Genomic DNA, 23,282 nt, shown 5'->3' with positions numbered 1-23,282 from the left:
ACATTCAAATATTATAGGCATCTCAGTGGTATAGTGCTAAGACAAGGACTAGGATCTATCCCTAGCACTGCCCCACCACTCTCCCAAAAAAGCTAGTGTCATTTATGTTTGCTTACTTCTATATAATTATGAAACAATCATCAGTTACTAGAGATCATATATTTACATAGAATAAATTTAGAATGAATGATTTATTAGGAAAAAATGTGGTAGTTTTAGACTTCTGTTATACCTTTTAAACCTTAAAACCGCTATTTATCCAAAAGTTACCATCTAACACTAATCCTTGACAATCAGAAATATACTGAAGAAAACTGAAACCAGCAAAAATGTTGTATCTGCCAAAAAATAAAATCAAAATACCAAAAATACTGCACTACAGACAAGTTATAGAGTCTATCAAATTCTGATTATTCCCTTTGAACTATTAAAATTGTACAAAGGTTAGGGAAGTAGCTCAGTGGTAAAGCAACTGGCCAGCATACATCAAGCCCTGGGTTTCATCCCTAATAGTACCAAAAACTTAAAAATTGGAAGAAAAAAAAAACAAGCTTTAAATAATGCACTGCATGTTTACAAAATAGACCCTTTGTAAGTAAGTATTCAATCCTTTTTTTTTTTTTTAAACATGTCTCAGGTAGCTGCAAAGAGTTAAGAATGAATGTGGGGCTGGAGTTGTAGCTCAGTGATAGAGCGCTTGCCTAGCATATGTGAGGCACTGGGTTCTATTCTTAGCACTCAGCACCATAAATAAATAAATAGATAGATAGATAAATGTCCATCAACAACAAATAAATAAATAAGCAGATAGATGGATGGAAAAAAAATCTGTTAAAAAAAGAAAAAATATGAATATGGGCACTTAATAAAATTTACTTGACATTCATAATAAAGACTTAAAATTTCAAAAGTGATGTATTCTTCTTACCCAATTTTCAATAGTGCTACAAATAGAATTAATACAGAAATACCTGTAAGTAAATTACATAGATGGTCTATAAGATAAAGTACACCTGAGATGTCATAAACTGAGTAGAAATCCAATGTTGTTTCACCTGTTCCCTGCCATTTCCAAAAGTAATTGTAAGCAAATTCTAAAATTAACCATGACTTAAAAGCAAGTTATGTCATAAAAATCAAATCTTTTTAAAATAAATATTTAGGAGAAAATATAAGTTAAACTTATGATTTGTAATTATATTTTTTACTCTTGATATTTTAAAAGAACACTGTAAATTCACAGAATATCAAACATAGTGGACAATATGAGGCTGATAAATATATAAATCAATAAAGATCCACAGAATCTTTAACTCAGTTAAGATTCAATGGACCCAATTTTAAGTTATGAGTTTCCTTTTCATGTAGTTCTAAAAATTTTAATGATTGATATTTTATCCCTTCTTACTGCTATTCTATTCCTCTTAAAGGACTTCAAAAGACGAGAAAAAACTCACTTAAAGATCGGGATGTAGCTGCCAGGCGTAGTGGCACACACCTGTAATCCCAGTGGCTAGGGAGGCCTAGACAGGAGGATCATGAGTTCAAAGCCAGCCTCAGCAAAAAGCAAAGCACAACTCAACTCAGTGAGACCCTGTCTCTAAATAAAATACAAAATAGGATTGGGGATGTGACTCAGTGGTTGAATGCCCCTAAATTCATTCCTCAGTAAACCACCCCCCCTCCAAAAAAAAGATGGGGATGTAGCAAGAGCTTATCTAACATATGCTGAAGCAGTGACTTCAATCCCCAGTACCACAAAAACACCTTGTTTAAAAAAAATAACAACTCATTCCATCTAGTAAACACTATATCTATTCACTGGGTGCTTTTATAAATCCAAGATATATTATAGAATTTAGTGATCTCTTATAACATTTTGCTATTTCACATCCTAGAAATTATTTTATTATCATTCAACAATTATATCCAACTATATTTTAAAAGACTAAAATAATAAGAATTTGAAAGAATGGGATGCTTGGGAGAAAGATATAATAATGAACCCTTCCTCCATTTTCTAACTCCATTGCCTAAAATATTGCATCATCTTTCAAGAAAGCATAAAATAAGAATGCAGACCCCATCTTTGGAGTCTGCTTTTAGCTATCATTGACAAAAAAAAAAAAAAAAAAAAAAATGAATACTTAAGCTTTCTCATTTTCCACTTACAATAGTAAAGCAAAGAAACTTGTCAAGGAAAGATATTTCACAATTAATGCACAAATCAGAAGATGAAAGCAAAGAAACAGGAGTACTCTGGACTTTTAATGATATAGGAAAATAGGTCATCTAAGAGACATTTCATATGAATTGTTAGATGATGATATCCTAGGATAAATTCTGCAGAACTCAAAACTACACATTTCTAAATCAGAAGGAACATATGGTATTCTTATCAACTTAGTAATTCATCACAAAAATATTTCAGACAAAAACCTAACAACTCCATTTAACTAAAAGGATGTGTAATAATAAATTCTTTCATCTTTTATGCCATTTGCACAATCTGTTTGACTTGATGGGGGTAAGTGCTAACAGTAGATTTGTATTCAAAGATAACTGATGGAATATGCTGATATAGATACGAAAAAAATAAAGGACTGATTATTCTAACTGGCATTAATAATACGAAAAAGAAAATATCTTAAAAAAAAATTATGAGCTGCCAAAAATTTTTAAAATGTCTAGGGCTGAGGATGTACAGAACGTTTGCCTAACATGCACAAAGTCCTTAGTTACACCCCCCAGCACAACAACAACAAAAAAATGTCTTCAAGTATTGCTGTTAAGTATAAGAATAGGAAGTAATGATAAGCTAGAACTTTTTAGGATCTTATTTGAATGTCTGACAACTAATGAGCAAACTTGTTGCACTGAGTTCCATTCAGAAGACACTGCCATTTCAGTTACTTTCAAAACCAGGAAAAATATTTAAAAATCCAAAGTTGCTGAATATAAATGCACGGCAAAATTGCTAAGACTTGTTATATACTATTCTTTTATTCTAACTACTCTCAATTATTTTTTAACATTTTTAGTTATAGATGGACACAATACCTTTATTTTACTTATTTATTTTTATGTGGTACTGAGGATTGAACCCAGTGCCTCACATATGCTAGTAAGTGCTCTACCACTGAGCCATAATCCCAGTTCCTCTAAATTATATTTTAAAATGACTTAGGTAAATGTTTCTTTAAACGATCACTGGTCCCAGGAGGTAATGATGATTTTCCTATTACGCTCAGGATTATGATAGAAATGTTAAGTATTATGGTGAAATACATATAAATTAACTTAAAAACATTCTAAATAATATAAGTAAGTTATCCTGTAGTAATTCTTAAAATAAAATTGAACCAGAAAAACTTAAGAATAAAAGAACCATCTACTTATGTATCATCAAATTATTATTCACATGTGGTTCAATTCAATATTTATCTAAGAATGGTTTTGATGGAAGGACCTTATCTCTAAAAATACTATCTGAATTAACTGATTTCCAGATTCTTTGTTTCTGATGGATCTATTAATATTCAGGAAAAATCATAAAAGAAAAAAATCTGGCAAAAAAATCAAAATTACTGAATTTCTCCAATACTATAATCTGATTTGCATCAAGGATTTCAAAAATTCTAATTTGCACAACTTCTTTAAACAGATATTCTATAGAATTCGTCTAAAGGCTCCTAATCCACAACACAGAAACCACATAAGCCATAACTGTAAGTAAATCATAATATAGCCATTTGGCTGTTATGTTGTTGCTCTTGACATCTAACCTAAATTTAACAGAAAAAGAAATGGAAGGATTTGAACTTGTATTACATCCCAAAAGAAAACATACTAGCTAACAGCTCAAACTATTGCCCTATAGAAAATGACTGCATTGAATATATAGTGTTAACTATTTTCACACTGCCTCTTCCCCCTCTCTCCTTTTTCCCTTGCAATGGGGACTGAATTCAGAGGTTTACCCATGATGGACAATGCTCTACCACTGAGCCACATCCCAAGCCCTTTTTACTTTGAGACAGAGGCTAAGTTGCCCAGGCTGTCCTCAACTCGGATACTCCTGTAACAGCATCCCAAGTAGCTGGAGGCATACACCACCACATGTGGCCTCTTTCTCTTTATACTTCTTCTTTTTTTTTTTTTTTAAGAGAGAGGACGGGGGGGGGGGGGGATTTTTTAGTATTTATTTTTCAGTTTTCAGTGGACTAAACATCTTTATTTTATGTGGTGCTGAGGATCGAACCCAGCACCCTGCACATGCCAGGTGAGCGCTGTCACATCCCCAGCCCTCTTTATTCTTCTCTGGTCTTTCCCAAACTTAATTCTCAAAATAAATATATGTTGATGTTTCTTTGCTTCACAATTGACACATATATACATACACACATATAGATTAGCACACAACGTAGTAATAACAAATATGCTCATTATATATAATGGATAGGAGTTCATTCAGATAGCAAGGCAGAAAAAGGACTCCTCTCACAAGTGGCTCACTTAGGACAACTCAATTGCTTTTCCTAATGGAAAACCAGTCTTCAGCACTGAATGGATCATCCCTATAATAGAGAACCACCTCCTGGGTCTATTTCACTGAAATGAATGTATTCTATTGAAAAAATGCTACATGTGAATCACTGGAAACATAATTACTTTTCATTGAATAAAAAGGGGTATAACTACAATTGCAAACTTCAAAAATTTAATGATTACAAGCAAATTGTCTTACTCTATAAGTGTCAATGAATATAACCATATTTAGAATAGCACTAAATTTCAATATTTCATGTATTAAGAAGTACAAAAATAACCAAGAGCATACCAAAAGGCCATGGAAGCCACACTTCAAAGATCTAGTTAATGCAATAATTTATAAATTTCCAGAAATTCACAATCTTACAAAATTGACTGGAACAGATAAAGACAAAATGCAAAGCAAAAAATAAATAACTGAAAAGATTGGAAATAACAGAAAAGTCCAGAATATTTGTGATCAAAATCCTGAAGTTACTACACTTTCCAGAGAAAAATTCTGTTTTCACTAGAGCATTTTGTTAAAATTTATTCTTGAAATCACCGTTCTAATACTAAATACTCACTCTACTATGTATATGTTTAAAATCAATATCAACTATTTCCTTTATTTTGCCATTCAAAAAATAGTTTCAACTTCTCACTTTTACAATCCATACTAAAAATAAGTTAGTTTACACAAAATAAAATTTCCCATTTAAAGATATTTTTTTAATAGCAAAAAGAGAAACTTTTTCCTAAATTTTGTACTTGAAGGTGTAAGCCCTAAACCATCAAGGTTTACTAACGAAATATTCTTTCAAAAAATCCAATAATTGTTCTCTTAAAATAATTGTTATATGAAACGAACAAATACGAATTATAAATTGTGGCAACAAGAAACTTCACCCCTTAAAAATATAATGTTACAGCACCCTCTGCTGACTTACCAACTCAGTCTTCAAGAAGAGATTTTTAGTTACATCAACACTTTCTACCCCCCATGTAATTGTTTTAAAGTGAAAGGACTGGGGGACTATGGATGTTACCCAGTAATAGAGTGCTTCCCTAGAATGCATGAGATCCTGGGTTCTATACCCAACACTGGAAGGAAAAACAAAACAAAACAACCCCTAAAGAAGATAAAGCTCTAATCAGATGAAGTCTCCTTAGAAGAACTCTACAAATCAACAACATATTTCCTAAGTATTCATGAGTATTAACACTTTTTAAGCATTTTTCTAATATAATTAGAACAAATTAACACAATCAATTAGAGAGAACAGATAGAATGGGGATTTTTTTTTTAAAAATAAGAGCAACAGCAGGTGAAAAGAAGCCTGAACTGAGATTCTTGAAAAATGGGTCAAATTTGCTTATTTGAGAAAGTAATTTTACTTACCGGAGCCCCAGTTTTACACACACACACACACACACACATATATATAAAGCAAGCCAGGTGCAGTGGCACACACTGTAATCCTGGTGGCTCAGAAAGTTGAGACAGAAAGATTGTGAGTTCAAAGCCAGCCTCAGCAAAAGCAAGGCACTAGGCAACTCACATACAAGAAAGGACTGGGGATATGGCTCAGTGGTTGAGTGTCTCGGAGTTCAATCCCTGGTACACCCTCCCAAATTAATTACCTAAGTTCCTACATTCATGGAGCTCTAGGTTCCTATCCAGCAATGCAAAAACAAGTGAAAGAAACTACAGAATAAGGGAAATAAGCACAAATAATCCCAAAGAAAGCAAAAGGAAGAAAATTACAAATAACAGAAATCAATGAAATTAAAAATTTAAAAAATCAACAAAATAAAAGGTTGGTTCTCAAAGTAAATAAACAAAATTAATAAGCCACGAGTAAAGCTGATAAAAAAGAAAGGCAGGAGGCACAAATTACCAATATCAAGAATGAAAAAAAGTGGAAGTCTGCACAATGGCTCATATATGTAATCCCAGCTACTTAGGAGGCTGATGCAGGAAGATCACAAGTTCAAGGCCAGCAGAGGCAACTCAATGAGGCCTTATTTCAACAGGAAATAAAAACAACAGCAGCAACAAAACAAAAGAGTACTGGGGATGTCACTCAGTGGTAGAGTACCTAGCATTGTGTTCAGGCCCTGAGTTCAATCGTCATTGGTGCAAAGAAAAGGAAGGAAGGAAGGAAGGAAGGAAGGAAGGAAGGAAGGAAGGAAGGAAGGAGAGAGAAAAGTTGAACTGTCACTACAGATCTTACATTCATTAAAATAAAGAAATATTTTACAGTGAGTAAGTTTATATTTGTAAAATTCAATTTAGAACAAACTAATCTTAAAAAAAAAAAGATGAAACAGACAAGCTCAATAGAACTATACATGTCAAGGAAATTGAATCTGTTATTAAAGCATAGAGATTTCTATGAAACACTTAAAAAGGAGTAATGCCGTTTTACAGCCTTTTCCAAAATTTGCAGGACAGAACACATCTCAAATCATTTAAGTCCAGTATTATCTTAATACAAAATAAGAACACAACAGTAAGCGTTGGTGAGAAAAAAGTACACTCATACACTGCTGGTGGGACTTCAATTTGGTGCAGCCAATATGAAAAGCAGTATGCAGATTTCTGGGAAAATTGGGAATGGACCCACCATTTGACCCAGCTATCCCTCTCCTTGGTCTATACTCTAAGGACTTAAAAACAGCATACTACAGGGACACAGCCACATCAATGTTTATAGCAGCACAATTCACAATAGTTAAACTGTGGGACCAACCTAGATGCCCTTCAATAGATGAATGGATAAAGAAACTGTGGTATATATACACAATGGCATATAACTCAGAAATAAAAGAGAATAAAATCATGGCATTTACAAGTAAAAGGATGGAGTTAGAGAAGATAATGCTAAGTGAAGTTAGCCAATCCCAAAAAAACAAATGCAAAATGTTTTCTTTGATATAAGGAGGCTGATTCATAGTGGGATAGGGAGAGGGAGCATGGGAGGAATAGACGAACTCTAGATAGGACAGAGGGGTTGGAGGAGAAGGGAGGGGGGCATGGGGTTATTAATTTGGTGGAATGTGATAATCATTATTATCCAAAGTACAGGTATGAAGACATGAATTGGTGTGAATATACTATGTATATAACCAGAGATATGAAAATTTGTGGTCTATAAGTGTAATAAGAATTGTAATGCAATCCACTGTCATAGACAGGCAGTACAAAATTAGAAAACCATAATCTCTCCTACAAATTTAAAGTACAAAAATCTTCAATAAAATATTAACAAACAAAAATCCAATGATGAATAAAATTAGTTACATAACACAATCAAGTGGGATTTATTAAAGGTATGCAGTACTGGTCCAGCATCAAAAATCATGAATATAATCTATAAATAGACACAAGCTAAAGAAATTCAGGCTGAGCATTCCTAATCTGAAAATTATAAATGCTCTAATCTGCTACTTTTGAGCATCAACATGACACCCTTAAGGGAAAATACCACACCTGAACTGGAGTGATGGATCACAATAAAATGCAGGTGCACTGAGGCTGGGGATGTAGTACAGTGGTAGAACACAGGCTTAACATGCGTGATACCCTGGGTTTGAACACCCAGAACTACACACACACACACACACACACACACACACACACACACACACACACAATGCAGGTGCACTAAAAACAAGTGCATAAAATCACCCTCGGGCCATATGTGGTGTACTTCAAAAAGAAATTCTGTGTTTAGACTTGGATCTCATCCCCAATATCCAAAATGTAAATACAAATTTTCCAAAATCCAAAATCCAAAAAATTTCATCATCTGAAACACTTCTGATCTCAAGCATTTCTGATAAAGGATACTCAACTTGCATCTGGCTCAGAAAGTTTAACAAAAATCCAACATATATCCATAACAAAAATTCTCAGCAAGTTAGGAAGAAAGTGAGGTAAGGACACAAAACAATGCATGAAAACAAAATCTACTTTAAGAACACTTTGTTCCACTATTATGGATTAATGCTAATTCAACTTTACACAGTATTTCCAAAATAATCTGTAAAACCAAGTATTTAAAAATCATATTGCTAACACTCTTGACTTTGGCCCACCTATAGGAAGAGAAAGTGTAATCTTACCATCTGAATACAATAAAAATCATTATTTTTCTAGAACTTTAGTTTTTTTTTTTTTTGGAGGATTTATTTTCCCCCTTATAATTGAGAACTGCCACTTTACATGAAAGGACAGGATTAAGTAATTAAATTAGGGGACACTTTCAGGGATAAAGTGATAAAGGGAGAACAATTATCAGTTTATGCACTTTCTCCTTTTTATGAATTATCTAAACTGATGGTTGATTTCCACTCATACCTTTCCTACTTGAGTCAATTTAAAACTCCAAACAATAGGGTATAAGAAAGACATTATCACCCTACTCAAATAAATTCTGTTCTACTCTTAAGATACACCTAGTCTCAAAAGTCCATGTTTCACAAAGCTTCAGTGTAAAACAATGAATGAAATTCTCAGTATCATTCTGTTCTAAGAAACCTGCTACTTTAATACCACACAGATTCTTACATTGATAAACCATTTTCAGGAAGATTTAACACAGGAGGATTTGCCACTGTTGGAAGCAAAAACAGAAAAGATCAAGACTTGGCTCAGAAAAGTCATTCACTTCTCATATATATGGAATACTTAAAAATACCAAAAGAAAAGACCCATAAAATATTAAATAATGAATTTATAGCATGACATAATTATTTTTAATCAAAAATAAAAAGTTAACACCCCAAAAAGCTAAAATGAAAATACTTAAATACAATTACTCTCACACAAGCTCTTTAAAAGGGAACAATTTCAATCTTTAATAAAAGATTTCAGAAGGCAAAAAGTAAGAACATGATATATTTAAACCAAAATCATTGTTCTGCAGTAAAAGGGAAAAATGGATCCAAACATTATTTATTGATATCTTATCTAGAATACAAGTCTATAAGAAATAAACAATATTGAATATAAAATAACCACACAAGATAGAATAAAACACCAGCTGAAAAATGATGACTTAGGAAAAACTGATTAATTTACTTTAGATAAACTGAGGTTCCCCAAATTTTCCAGAGTTTCTCAATCAGGGGCAGTTTTGTTCCTGCCCTAGGACATCTGGCAACATTTTTTATCATGACTGGGAAGTGTACAGGCTACACTTTCTGGGTACCAGGGATTGAACTCAGGGGCACTCGATCTCTTGTGGGAAGAGGCCAGAGCTATGGCTAAACATCTTATAATGTATAAGGTAGCACCACAACAAAGACTTATCCATTTTAGAATGGATGCAATGGCACACACCTGTAATCTCAGAGACTTGGGAGGCTGAGGTAAGAGGATTATAAGTTCAAAGCCAGGCTCAGCAACTTAGCAACACCCTAAGCAACTTAGTAAGACCCTGCATGGAATTTTTTTTTTTTAAGTGGGGATGTGGCTTAGGTTAAACACTTTTTTTTTTTTTCTGGGTACTAGGGATTGAACTCAGGGACACTCGACCACTGAACCACATCCTAGCCCTATTTTGTATTTTATTTAGAGACAGGGTCTGAGTTGCTTAGTGCCTTGCTTTTGCTGAGGCCATCTCTGAACTCACAATCCTCTTGCCTCAACCTCCTGAGCTGCTGGGATTACAAACGTGCACTACCGCCCATGGCTTAAGCATATTTTTTTTAAAAAACCTACCCATAATCAAATATATTAACATATAAAAATATATTAAACTGTCAATCCCCCATACTGGAGGGGAAAAAAAAAATCCATTTCAAAGTGTAAAGAACAACCCTCTTGAGAAACTCTATCCTGATAAAATTTACTGAAAAGATGTTGGTTACACAAATTCTTATAATCTTATAATACATATAAAGCAATACAATTTAAATGTCTACTAAAACATAGTTAGAACTGTCAAGCACCTAGATGTATCCTATTTCTAGTTATACCAATCTTTCCTCCTCCTGTCTTTCCCTGTTACTCTCCTGACCATTGCTCCTATTACACTCCTTTCAATCTACCTTCCCATTCCAAAACCTCCAATTCTTCTAAGAAACAAAACAGAAAACACTGCTTTATATATGCTACCAGAGTTAGCATGACTTCTCAGCAATCACAAGTTTTAAATTAATGTTTCCCAAGGTTTCAAGAAGTCATGAGTCTAGTATATGATCATGAAAATCAGTGTTGTTTTACTTAAAAAAAAAAAAAAGAATGCTGTAGGACTACTTTATCATTCTTTCTTATAACATCTAAAAAAGGTGAGACTTGACCCACAACTCAAAACAAAATGCCACCTTACATGTTTCTAAACCATTAATCAAAAATTTCAAATTCAGGATTTCATCAGTACAAGGTGAGTTTCAAAAGTTCACACCTTGCTAACAGTGGTCCTTGGATTCACATTAGCTGCACTTAACAAAACTACTACCTAATTACCTTCCTTTTATTTTTCTTAAGTCTCTGTCAAATACACATTTTAACATTCCCAGACTGGGAGCCAACTCCATTTTTAACCTATTTGTATTTTTCAAATACCACTTAAATCGTGTCTTAGTCTTAATTTTTTCATTCAACTGCAAACAAATAGCATCATTTAAACAGCTATATCCCAGCATACCGTGAACTATTTTTTAATTTTTTTTTCTGTAATTTCTCTAGGCATTTTTTTCTCTAGGCCTTTTTCTTTTTTTTTTCTTTTTTTGAGGGCGTACTGGGGATTGAACCCAGGGGTACTTTACCACTGAGCTACATCTCCAGTTTTTTTAATTTTTTATTTTGAGACAAGATCTCACTAAGTTGCTGGTCTTGAACTTGCAATTCTCCTGCCTCACCTTCCCCACTCACTGGGATAACAGCAATTTATCACCCCATCCAGCTCATTAATAGTTTTGAAAGTAACATGAAGAAAACCCCTGATAAAAGTACAAAAAAATTAGGAGCACACAGATAAGCCCGATTTTAAAATTTATTTTCAATACCTTTCATGAAAATGACATAATATCAAAATTATTTTTACATTAGAAGGAACTAAATACATTTCAAAGCCTCACAAAGATGTGCTTACGGTACAATGTCACCTAAATTTGGCAGTCAGTTTGAAAAATGTCACTTAACTAATCATATGTATATAAAAACCGTTATAAAGATTTTGGAGACAAAAACAAAATTGAATTATTTCAGAGAGATGATTTGTTTATAGGGAAATTTTATGTCTGCAAAACAACCCCAAACAACAACAACAAAAAAACTCTACCCGGGTTGAGGTTGTAGCTCAGTGGTTGAATACTTGCCTTGCATGTGTGAGGCACTGGGTTCCATCCTCAGCACCACATAAAAAATAAATAAATAAAACAAAGATATTGTGTCCATCTACAATTTTAAAAAATATTAAAAAAAACCCACCCTTAATCAAATATATTAACATATAATAATATATTAAACATAGATGAAACTGTCCAGTCATCCATGCATCCAAACAAAAGGCAGAAATATTTAACACAATAGTCTTATAACAATGGTTTAAACTTCACTTATGATCACTTATGATCTAGGATAGTACTTCTTTCTTTAGAGAACTATTTTTTACAACCATTTCAGGGCAATATACCTTCTTAAAGTTACCATATACTTAATGCTTAATAACGCAGAAAAATTCACTCACCATTTCAGGGGTGTGCCTTCATATTCAAACCATATCTCACTAATGTCTTCTTGTCTCATAACCTTCTGAAAGTGCTTTTTCACCTTGTCAGTTACCAACGTCAAATAACTTACTCTTGGCAAAAGCAACTGAAATGAAAATTTGTAAAACCATATTTACTTAATACGTATTTAAAAACAATAGTTTTTTAATATTAAGGAAAAACAGCTAGATTCTATGCTTTCCATTATTTTGAATATCTCACATAAAACCTACTGGTTTTTATGGAAAATTAAAGGCTAGGTTAAGATGTTTGATTATTTTTTATGGCATCATTACTTTTAAGTATAGCTTATCACATATATTCCTATAATTATGAATGCAAATCTATCTACAATCTTTCTGTGACACATAAAAATATAATGCAATTAGATATACTATTTAGGATATTTAATAGTTCTGTCAAATTTGACTTAAAAATTAAAATGATTTACCTTAGTTAATTAAACAATTCTGAAAAGATAATCAACTCAGTCCTAAAGTATGCTTTGACTTATCAACCAGGACTTCACAATAGCCTGTCATCCCAGCTATTCAGGAAGCTGAAGCAGGAGGATTGAAAGTTGAAGGCAAATCTGAGCAACTTAGCAAGACTCTGTCTCAAAAAATAAAATGGGCTGAGGGTGTAGGACAGTGATAGATTACCCCCGGGTTTAATCCCCAGCACTGGAAAAAAATATTTCAGAAAGAATGTTGGAAAAAGCCTTAAATAGAATAGTTTTAAGAAAATCTGTTTTCCACCAGGAACAGGATCCAGGAAGAAAACATGAAAACTGGTTATGATTTTTATAAAAAAAAAAAAAACACAAATAGATATAAAAAAAAGGGGGGGAGGATGGCAAAAAAAAAAAAAAACAAACATGCTTTTCCTCTTTTGCAATAGACACTCTTAACTATTTCATGCTTTACTAATCTGCCTTCTTTTGCTGCTAAAATTGTGTTGTTACTCAGATGCTTTTAGGAGTCTGTGTCCCATCTTTCATAATGGCTACCAAGGTGATATCTTTTGATCAATACAAAAAGTAGAACTAATGGGTTGGCAAGTATATACAAAGAAATATTCCTATTGAAGCAATTGACATTTAATCCTTGAAACTCAAGATAACAGGCTTTAATTAGGTAGGAGACCATGACAGTGGTCCTAGGAGGTACAGTGTGCAGTAATGTAGGAAGGAGATAGTTGGTATGCTCTAGTACAGAATGGAAGGCATTGAATACTACAAACGTGCTGTTGGATAGTATTACAGATTCACCAAAATGCATCCTTTATAAAGAAATAACCAATGGTCTGGGGATGTAGCTCGGTGGTACAGCACTTCTCTAGCATTCATGAGGCCCAGAGTTCAATCACCAGCATGGGGGTTGGAATGATGGATCAGTGAAGAAAAAAATAGAAAATAGTATATATAAGGAAAAACACTAGATATTTTTTAAAAGGAGTATTATCACTTCTGTTTTACATAAATAACTTGCCAAGAGAATATGCTATTAAATAAATAGCAGACAAGATTCATTGGAGTCTTTGGAAATGACAGAATTCATACAGATGTGTTGTGGCAATCTCTCTCAAAAAGAAAAATCAAAACAGCACAGTAAATTAGATTTATTTTAAAATAAGGAGTATATTCAATTAGTCTAATAAGATTCCAGAACGTTAGTAATAATGTATTCCACAGAAAATAATATTAACCCATTGAAGATGATAAGATGAAAGACATATTATGACTAAAGAGACTTTGCTGAGTGTTATATTATATTCCTAAGGTTCAAGGTTGCTCAAGAATTCACAAAGTATTCCAATAAGGAAAAAAGAGTAAGAAAGGGATTTTTGTTTGTTTTATTCAATGTTGCATTTCCACTGCACTAACTAGTACCTACAATAAGTATTTTCTAAAGGAATCAGAGTTACCAAAGGACAAGTAGAACAAAGAACCAAAACTAATAATTAAAAACAATACCCATTTTTAGGGGAAAACTCATAGTAAAATAAAGTTGCAATCTTCTGATCCACATTGACCTGTGGGGATAATCTATAACTAACATAAATATCCATAGCAACACTAAGAAAGAACTCTTAAGAATGACTACCTATTATACACACAGATACAATTTATCTAGAAAATATTTACATACAAAAAAGCAAAGAAAAAGAAAAGGAATTACATCATCCTGCCTTGGATCTCCAGACTCATAGTTGGGCTAGGAGTGTAGCTCAGTTGTAGAGATCTTGCCTGGCTTGCTCAAGGTCCTGGATTTGATCCCAAGCAACAATAACTTAAAAAAAGAAAAAAAAAATCCTCTCTTGTTTTGCTTAGGTGATGTCTCATTTGCTTATTTCAAGTTCCTTAATGTGGTAAAATACATCTACCATAAAACTTATTATCCTACAATTTTTAAGTGAATAATTCAGTAGCATAAAGTACATTGTGCAATCATCACATCCATCTCTAAAACTTTGCTTTTCATTATTCCAAAAGGAAGTTGAGCATTAAACAATAACTCCCCAATCCTCCTTCCCACAGTTCCTGGTAACTACTACGATTCTACTTTATTTCTCTTTGAATGTAACTACTCTAAGTACGTCATAAAAGTGGAATCATACAGTATTTCTTTTTTTTTTTTTTTTTTTTTTTTGGTGGTTTATTTCACTTAGCACATCTTCGATGGTTTTTTAGGTTCTTCTAATTTGAAAAGGATTAATCACATCTGAGGAAATTATTAACTACCATGGAATGTACTATGTCTTATTCCTCACTTAGCACTGGTATAAAATACTCAATGACTTTAACACTAATTCATTTTTGTCTATATAATTTAAAAGGAATAAATGCTTGTTTTATACAGTTGTATGGAATATTTATATATCTGGAAAGGGTAGCCAAGACATTTTGGGGGGCAGAGGAATCAAATCCAGGGGCACATTACCATTAAGCTACATCCCTAGCTTCTGCTGGTTTGTTGTTGTTTTTTAATTTTTTGAGACAAGAGTCTCAAAAAAGACTAACCTTGAACTGGTGATCATCCTGCCTCAGCCTCCATTACATTAAGTTCTATTCTATTTAAACAATTTTCAGTTACCAAACTTAAGACTTATCTATGATAATAACAGAAGTAAAATATACCAAAATTCTATTCTACTCCAATGTGTATAAATATCATACTAGGCAATACAGAAAAGGCACTAGTGAGACAGAAAGTCCTTCTGGAGTATACAGGCTAAAAAAGGAAAACATACTAAATATAAAATTACAAGAGGCGAATGCAATTAAGAAATAAAGAATGTCACGACAGCAAATAGCAAAGGACTTTAACCCAACTTAGGGACTCAGGAAGCTTGACAAGGAGCATATTTTAAGGCAAGAATAAAAGACAAATAGGAATGAAACAAAGGTAGATATGGATGCATGAGTGTGTATATGGGTAGAAGATACTTCTGCTCTTTGCAGATAAAGGACACTGCAAGACAAAAGGCATGGAGTGAATGCAGAAACAAAGATGGGCACATTCGAGTGTTTAAGAACTTGAATATGACAGAAATGTAGAGAGTTGGAACAGAATAGTATATTAGAAGAAAGAGGCCAGATTATGGAGAACCTTGTAAACTATACTAAGGATCTGAGAGATGATATAAAGCCTTTAAGAGCTTTCAATGAATAATTTATAAGACAAGATCCATGTTTTAAAAAGATCACTCCAACTGCAGCCTAGAAAATGAAGAAGCAAAGACTAAAGAAGGGAAACTGGTCACTGCTACACAATCCACCCATTTTAAGTGGTGCTTGAACTAAGTTATAGCTGTGAGGATGAAGAAAATCATATAAGTTTGGAAGATACTAAGTTACTGACCAAACATAAGGGATATCAGAGAAGAACCATGAAAGGATGAATCCTTTCATGAAATCTCACCAGGTTTCTGGTAAGAATAATTAGATGAATGATAAGACTATTTGCCAAAATATGAAGGGAATCATGGCAGATGACTGGGTGCTCCAGGGATAAAGATGATGAGTTCAGTTTCAAACACACTTGGGGTTCCTTAAATATATCTAAGTATGTTGAGAGCCACAGCTGAAGGGGGACCAGCAAACTTCCAGCTGCCAGCTGATTGGCTCCTCTGCGGTGATGCTCATTGGGCTGTTTCCCCGCCCTTTCAGACCACGGAGCTGCTTATTGGGGGACTTTTTTTGGCTCCGCCCATGTGACCCAGCCAATCGGCCTCAAGAGCAGGAGGAGGGAGGGAGGTTGAGAGGCTTGTAGGAAGCCGGTGGTGGCAGTTGGGCTCTGAGGGGTTTCCTGAGGAGCTCTGTGGTGTGGAGTGTGTGTTCTAATAATAAAGTTCCTTTCTGCTTGATAAGTGGCTCGTGAATTGTGCCCAGCCAGACTTCGGCATTTGGTGGGCCACACGGGGAACGGGGAACAGGGAACGACTAAGGGTAAGTGATAAGGTAAACTGCTCGCCCCTGAGGGCAGGGCGAGAGGATGGGTAGCCATTTTAAGATTCTTCTTTTGTTTTAAGTTGCCTGTCCCAGGAGATGGGTGGGAGGGAAAAAAAACAGCTCACATCTGAGGAACAGATAGGGAGAAAGGACGGATGGACATTTCAGGAGGATAGAAAGGCTGTCATAATGACTTTTTGTTGTTCCATTTTTGTTTCATTCTGCTTCGGTTTTGTTTGGCATTATCTTGTTGGGTTGTATTATAGTTATAGTAGAAATATGGGATCAGAAATTAGTAAAAAACAAACCGAAAGAGTTTTAAGTAAATTGTTAGAGGAAGGAGGCATCCCAGTAAAATCAAGAGCAGTCAGGGCATACGTTGATAAAATACAAAAATGTAGCCCATGGCTTTTTAAGGAGGAGTTGTTAAATATATCACAATGAAACCATCATGGTGAAGACTTAAAAAGAATAGAAAAGAAAAGCCCAGGGACTCTGCCAGTTGGCACATTGCCATTGTGGACGTTGGTATCTTGTTTGCTTAGTCCAAAACCTTCAGTTCAGACAATGGTAGAGGAAGGAGAAGACATGTTGATTCAAGTAAAAGAGAAGGTCTCTCAAGTTAGTCAGACTGAGGAAAAGATTCAAGTAAAAGAGAAGATCTCTCAAGCTAGTCAGACAGAGGAAAAGATTCAAGTAAAAGAGAAGGTCTCTCAAGTTAGTCAGAGGAAAAGATTCAAGTAAAAGAGAAAGTCTCTAGAGCTAGTCAGAGGAAGAAAGTTTAGAGCAAAAAAAGCTTTCAGGGGAAAAGTTACAACAGGAGACTGCTACTAACACCTTTCTATCACCAGAGGGCGTAAGTGTCCAACCAACAGTGCCACCTCCATATGCTGGGAGGCCCCCAACCCCCGTAGTTGATAGATTGGGATCCTGAGAAAGGACCTCAAAGATTACCATGCCCTGTATTTGAGCAGGCTGGAGGGCAACGAATTCACTGTGCTCTAGATTTCAAAACAGTGAAGCAGCTAAAAGAGGCTGTAACAACCTATGGTCCTCAAGCACCCTCACTGTAAACATGGTCGAATCCATTACCAACTTGGACATGACGCCAGCAGATTGGGCTAGTATGTGTAAATCTGTGCTAAATAGAGGACAATATTTGTTATGGAAGGTTGCCAATGAGGAATTTTGCATGGAGACGGCTAGGCGAAATGCAGCAGCCAGTTATCCTCAGAGAAATCTAGATATGTTGTTAGGAAAGGGACCTTATGAGGATCAGCAGCAACAAATTGCATATGATCCTGGCGTATACGCACAAATTGCTGCAGAGGCGGTTAGGGCATGGAAGACTTTACAAGGACATGGAGGTTTACAAGGTCAATTATCTAGGGTAATACAAGGAGCTAATGAACCTTACGCTGAATTTGTAGATAGGCTTATTCAAACAGCTACCAGAGTTTTGGGGAATACAGAACAAGCAATGCCATTAATAAAACAACTGGCTTATGAGCAAGCAAATCATTGGTGCAGAGAAGTCATTAGACCATGGAAACATGAAGATTTAAACACATATATTAAATTACGTAGAGACATTAATGAACAAGGGCAAGTCTTGGCAGCTGCAGTACAACAGGCTTTAGATGCCAGGCCAAAAACATGCTACAATTGTGAACAAACAGGACATTTTAAAAGGAATTGCCCCATAGAAGGAGGGTTTAACAAAACTAGGTATCAAAGGAGTAGAATACTGTGTGACCTTTTTACCACAAGTTAATCTTGGAGTCAATCCTAGAGGACTGATACCTAACCATATTTGGCAGATGGACGTCACACACTTGCCAGAATTTAGAAAATTAAAATATTGGCATGTTACAGTTGATACTTCTTCTGGATTTTTGATGGGCTCCCTTCATGCCGGAGAAAAAACTAAAGATATTATAGCTCATTGCTTACAAAATTTTGCCACTGTGGGCGTTCCAAAACAGTTAAAAACAGATAATGCCCCTGGCTATACTTCTACCTCTTTTAAACAATTTTGCTCATCATTTGGCATTACTCATATAACAGGAATCTCATACAATCCTCAGGGACAAGGTATAGTTGAAAGAGCTCATCAAACTATTAAAATGTATTTATTAAAGCAAAAAGAGGGAATTGGGAAGGGGTATATATCCCCCAAAGATAAACTTAAAATAACCCTTTTTACTCTAAACTTTTTAAATTTTAATTCATCAGGGCTTAGTGCTGCAGAAAGGCATGTGTCCAAAAAATGTACATAAGCCCAAGGTACTTTGGAAGGATATTCTAACAGGACAATGGAAAGGTCCTGACCCAGTAATTGTCTGGAGTCGGGGGTCTGTTTGTGTGTTTCCACAGGGAGAACAGCAGCCGATTTGGATTCCAGAGAGATTAACTAAGGTCCTGACCCAGTGATTGTCTGGAGTCGGGGGGTCTGTTTGTGTGTTTCCACAGGGAGAACAGCAGCCGATTTGGATTCCAGAGAGATTAACTAAAGCGATTTCTACAGACCAAAAAGAAGATGATTTGGCTCGAATCCATAACAGCTGATATCCAAAACTCCAGTTTGGCTATCCTTACATCTTCGACAGAACCAGGATGCTTTTTTCAATATCTATTTTATTATTACCCTTTCCCACATCATGAAGTTCTATTTTGTTTTTTGAGCTCACACAGACCTAGGTTAATGTTTTGCTGATCAGTTCTATTTTTTGATTACAGAGTTTTTAAACATTGCAATGGAGATTTCACCTGTAAAAAGTTATAAGGCCTCTACTATTATGTTATGTGTTGTACATATTATGTGTGCACACTTGTGTTTTATGTTGTATGTTTGTATGTATCTATGTCCATATATCATATATGATGAGCGCTCATGAAAAAATGGATCCAAATATTTTTTTTTATTCATGTGATTTAAATGGTTTAATTTAAATTGGGTAAACTGCTGTTGAGGATTGTTTTAATATGTGAACAAAAAAGGAGGTTAACAGATCTATTTGTTTACTTTCACCTTTCCTTTTCATTATATTTAATAATTCTGTTAAAGATAATGTAAATTGTTAAGAAAATTGTTTTCTTTTAGTGCCTTCTGGACTGTTACATAATTTTTTCTTTAGCCATTATTGCCAGAATTCCTATCTTCATCCCAGTGCCAGTGAAGACAAAGATAAAACCAATCTACAGCTTCTGCAATAGCCATCACTGAACTGCTTGCAAAACTTGTCTGGACTATGTATCATTTGTATGCATTGTGAACTCACTTGTATGCATTGTGAACTATCTGTTGGTGCAGCGACTTGTGGTAGTGTTGGGGTATTTTTGCTGATGGTGTCATTGGTGGTACAATTTTTCCAAAAGGAGCCGTCAATTGGCTTGGTGTATCTTCCTCCCTTCTGCTTGTCATGGTCGTTCAACTAAAATTTGGGGGCCAACAGAGGTGAGGCAAAGAACCTCACCCCCCCCCCCCGCTGGTACAAAGACCTATCCACAGGTGTGACTGTATGCTGGACCAGTAGTCAATGACAGGTAAGATCCAACTGCAATGGTACCAACCTAAGACAGGAGGCTGATGCCTTAAGGTCAGCTCACCCGATGAATGGTAAGGACCATACGTACTATTGGACAACCTAAGGCAGGCACGGTCCCTAAGCCACATGCCTGTTGTTTAAACAGAGAGGGGGAGATGCTGCCAACTGATTGGCTCCTCTGCGGTGATGCTCATTGGGCTATTTCCTCACCCTTTCAGACCACGAAGCTGCTCATTGGGGGCCTTTTTTGGCTCCGCCCATGCGACCCAGCCAATCAGCCTCAAGAACAGGAGGAGGGAGGGAGGTTGAGAGGCTTGTGGGAAGCTGGTGGTGGCAGTTGGGCTCTGAGGGGTTTCCTGAGGAGCTCTGTGGTGTGGTGTGTGTTCTAAAAATAAAGTTCATTTCTGCTTGATAAGTGGCTCGTGAATTGTGCCCAGCCAGACTGTGGCATAAGTAAGGATGTCTCAACATTTTGTATACATAGGTCCAGAGGAGTTGTCCAGACATGGTAGTGCATTTATAATCCTAGTAAGTCAGGAAACCAGCCTCAGCAATTTAGCAAGACCCTCAGCAACTCAGTGAGACCCTGTCTCAAAACAAAAAGGACTGGGGATGTAGCTCAGCAGGAAAGTTCCCCTGGGTTGAATCCCCAGTATCCACACACACAAAAAAAAAAATAATAAAAATAAAAAACAAAAATAGGTGGGGTATAAAAAATACAAATGCTTGACAAAGACATAAAAATGAACAAGAGCTTTAAATGAGAAAACTAGTGAAAAAAGAGAAGACAGAACCCTAATATGTATCAACATTAAGGAACAAGTGAAAAAACAAAGGCTAAAGAAAAACCAGGAACACTAAAGACCAAGAAAGACAATTTCACAAGGTAGAGAAAATAGCTAACAACAATATCAAATATCACTCAAAGATAAACAAATGTAAATTCAAAAAAACTCCATGTTGGGTAGAAAAAAAAAATCATTATTGACTTTGGTAAAAACATTTTTGTTGCAACAGTATCAAAATGTGATTACAGTGAACTAAGTGGTAGGAAGGAAACAATGAGTATAAATAATCTTTTCAAGAAGCCTACCTGCAAAGGGACAGCAAGAAGTTGAGAGGAAGAGAGGGTCACAGACATTATTATTTTAGGACAGGAAGAATTTATGCCAATATGAATACTGTGATGAAACAAATGGATAAGAAGTTGGAAGTAAAATAAAAAGCAAAGGTGAAGAATATGAGACACCTCAGTTTCCTGAGAAGGTAGGAGACAGCATCCTAGGAAAAAAGACCAGTGACGTGGGCTTGTAGTAAGCACTTATGTAGTAGCAGGCATGAGGTCCTGGGTTCTATATTCTCAGTGGAGGCTAGGGGGTAGGGGTTTGGGGTTTGGGGGTGGGAGGCAACACAACAGACACAAAGAGAATGAGAAAAAAAGTTCACGTGAGTGCAGACAGGTTTTGCACATTTAGTGGCTGAATAGAGGCCTATCATAGACAGTGAGATAACAAGTTAAATAAAAAGAATGACATCAGGGCTCAGAAAAATTGTCACAGTAAACTACAGAAAGGTAAAAGGACTAATGGGCCAGGCATGGTGGCACACAGCTGCAATCCCAGAACCTTGGGAGGTTGAGGCAGAAGGATTGCAAGTTCAAGGATACCTGCACAATTCAGTGAGACCATGCCTCAAAAAATAAAAATATTAAAGAATATAATCCCAACTGAGGGATTTGGCTTTTGTCAAATCCTAAACTAGGGATCCTCTTGCCTCAGGAGAAATAGAAAATATAAAAAAAAAAAATCTAAAAAAGGAAATTTTTTCTACAAATAAATTATAACCACATTTAGTTACAAGTTTTGCCAAAGACACAAAACTGTTGAGATTTCCAAAGTTAACATTACTTAAATGTATGTATGCCAGCAACAAGATTACCAACCTTTTTTAAAAACATCATTTCTAGTAAGAAAATTCAAAAAGAAGATTTCAACCAGAATCCCAGAGTCTGGGGAGGTTTTAAACATAAGTACCTGCCATTTAACATCCCATGCCAGATGCTGAGGATGCAGAGAGGCATGTTCCTACACCCAAAAAGTAACTGACCAGTCTCCATAAGGAGTTTCTTCCAGCAATCTGAGTAGCTAGAGTAGGGTGAGGAGTAGTGCTGCCTCTCAGATAGGCAAGGGAATCAGCACAGGGCAAGCTTCATTCAAGTAAAACAGAAGAAAAACTGATCACCCCACATATATTTCCTCTTTTCCATATCTTCTCCAAGTAAAAAATAACAATATATGTACCTGAGACCCAAAAAGAAAAAAAACCAGAACAATTGAAATCTGCTTATTTGTGACTCTTTATTAAATAGGTAGGATATTATCTTTAACTGACAGACACATAAGTTGTCTATTACTATACAAAGACAAAAAAGAAAAAAGTTCATACTAAAATCAGAAGATACTTGAAATTCATGGGGGTTTTATTTGGTTGTTTTGTTGTTGTTGTTGTTAAGATGGGGTATCATCATGTTGCCTAGGCCACCCTTGAACTCATGACCCTCAAACCTCAGGTTCCTAAGTAACTAGGACTACCAGCACATACCACAGAATTTTGAGGTACAAGAAACACTACTACTAAGCTACATCCATCACCTGAGCTATGTTCCCAACCCTTTAAAAACAATTTTTTTTAAAACAAATTTAAGACAGGTCTTGCTAAATTGCTCAGGCTGGCATCAAACCTGGGATCCCCTTGCCTCAGCCTCCCAAGTCATTGAGCTTATAGGTATGCATCACCATACCCAGTATGAAACTCATTTTTAAAACAAGTAATCCATTAACCCAAATCTACAAGTCTGTATGCGACAACTGATATTCCATATATATATTTTGCAGGAAGGATGATGGAGATTGAACCAAGGCTTCATGCATGCCGAACACACACCCTCTGTTTTGCTACATTATCACCCCCAATATATTATGAAATAAGTATCATATGTTAACTTAACATATATTAGCTTAGTGAAC

The 23,282-nt window shown here is 35.3% G+C and overlaps 1 protein-coding gene across 3 annotated transcripts in view; it reads right to left on the bottom strand.

The window, feature by feature from the left end:
• Nucleotides 1-23,282, bottom strand: part of Atg5 (autophagy related 5) — a 127,880-nt gene that overhangs the window by 92,724 nt on the left and 11,874 nt on the right. For 2 of the 3 annotated variants that reach the window (XM_026389663.2, XM_026389664.2), the window contains exon 3: nt 12,234-12,361. In XM_026389663.2, the coding sequence (XP_026245448.1) occupies nt 12,234-12,361 (128 nt within the window). Of the gene's footprint in view, nt 1-12,233; nt 12,362-23,282 lie in introns of those variants that run through there. The other variant, XM_026389665.1, reaches the window with a different exon arrangement.

Source organism: Urocitellus parryii, chromosome 8 (genome assembly GCF_045843805.1).
Source record: "Urocitellus parryii isolate mUroPar1 chromosome 8, mUroPar1.hap1, whole genome shotgun sequence".
Classification (NCBI taxonomy): Eukaryota; Metazoa; Chordata; class Mammalia; order Rodentia; family Sciuridae; genus Urocitellus; species Urocitellus parryii.
The sequence above is the reverse complement of the archived record's forward strand: the minus strand, read 5'-3'. Positions and strand labels throughout refer to the sequence as shown.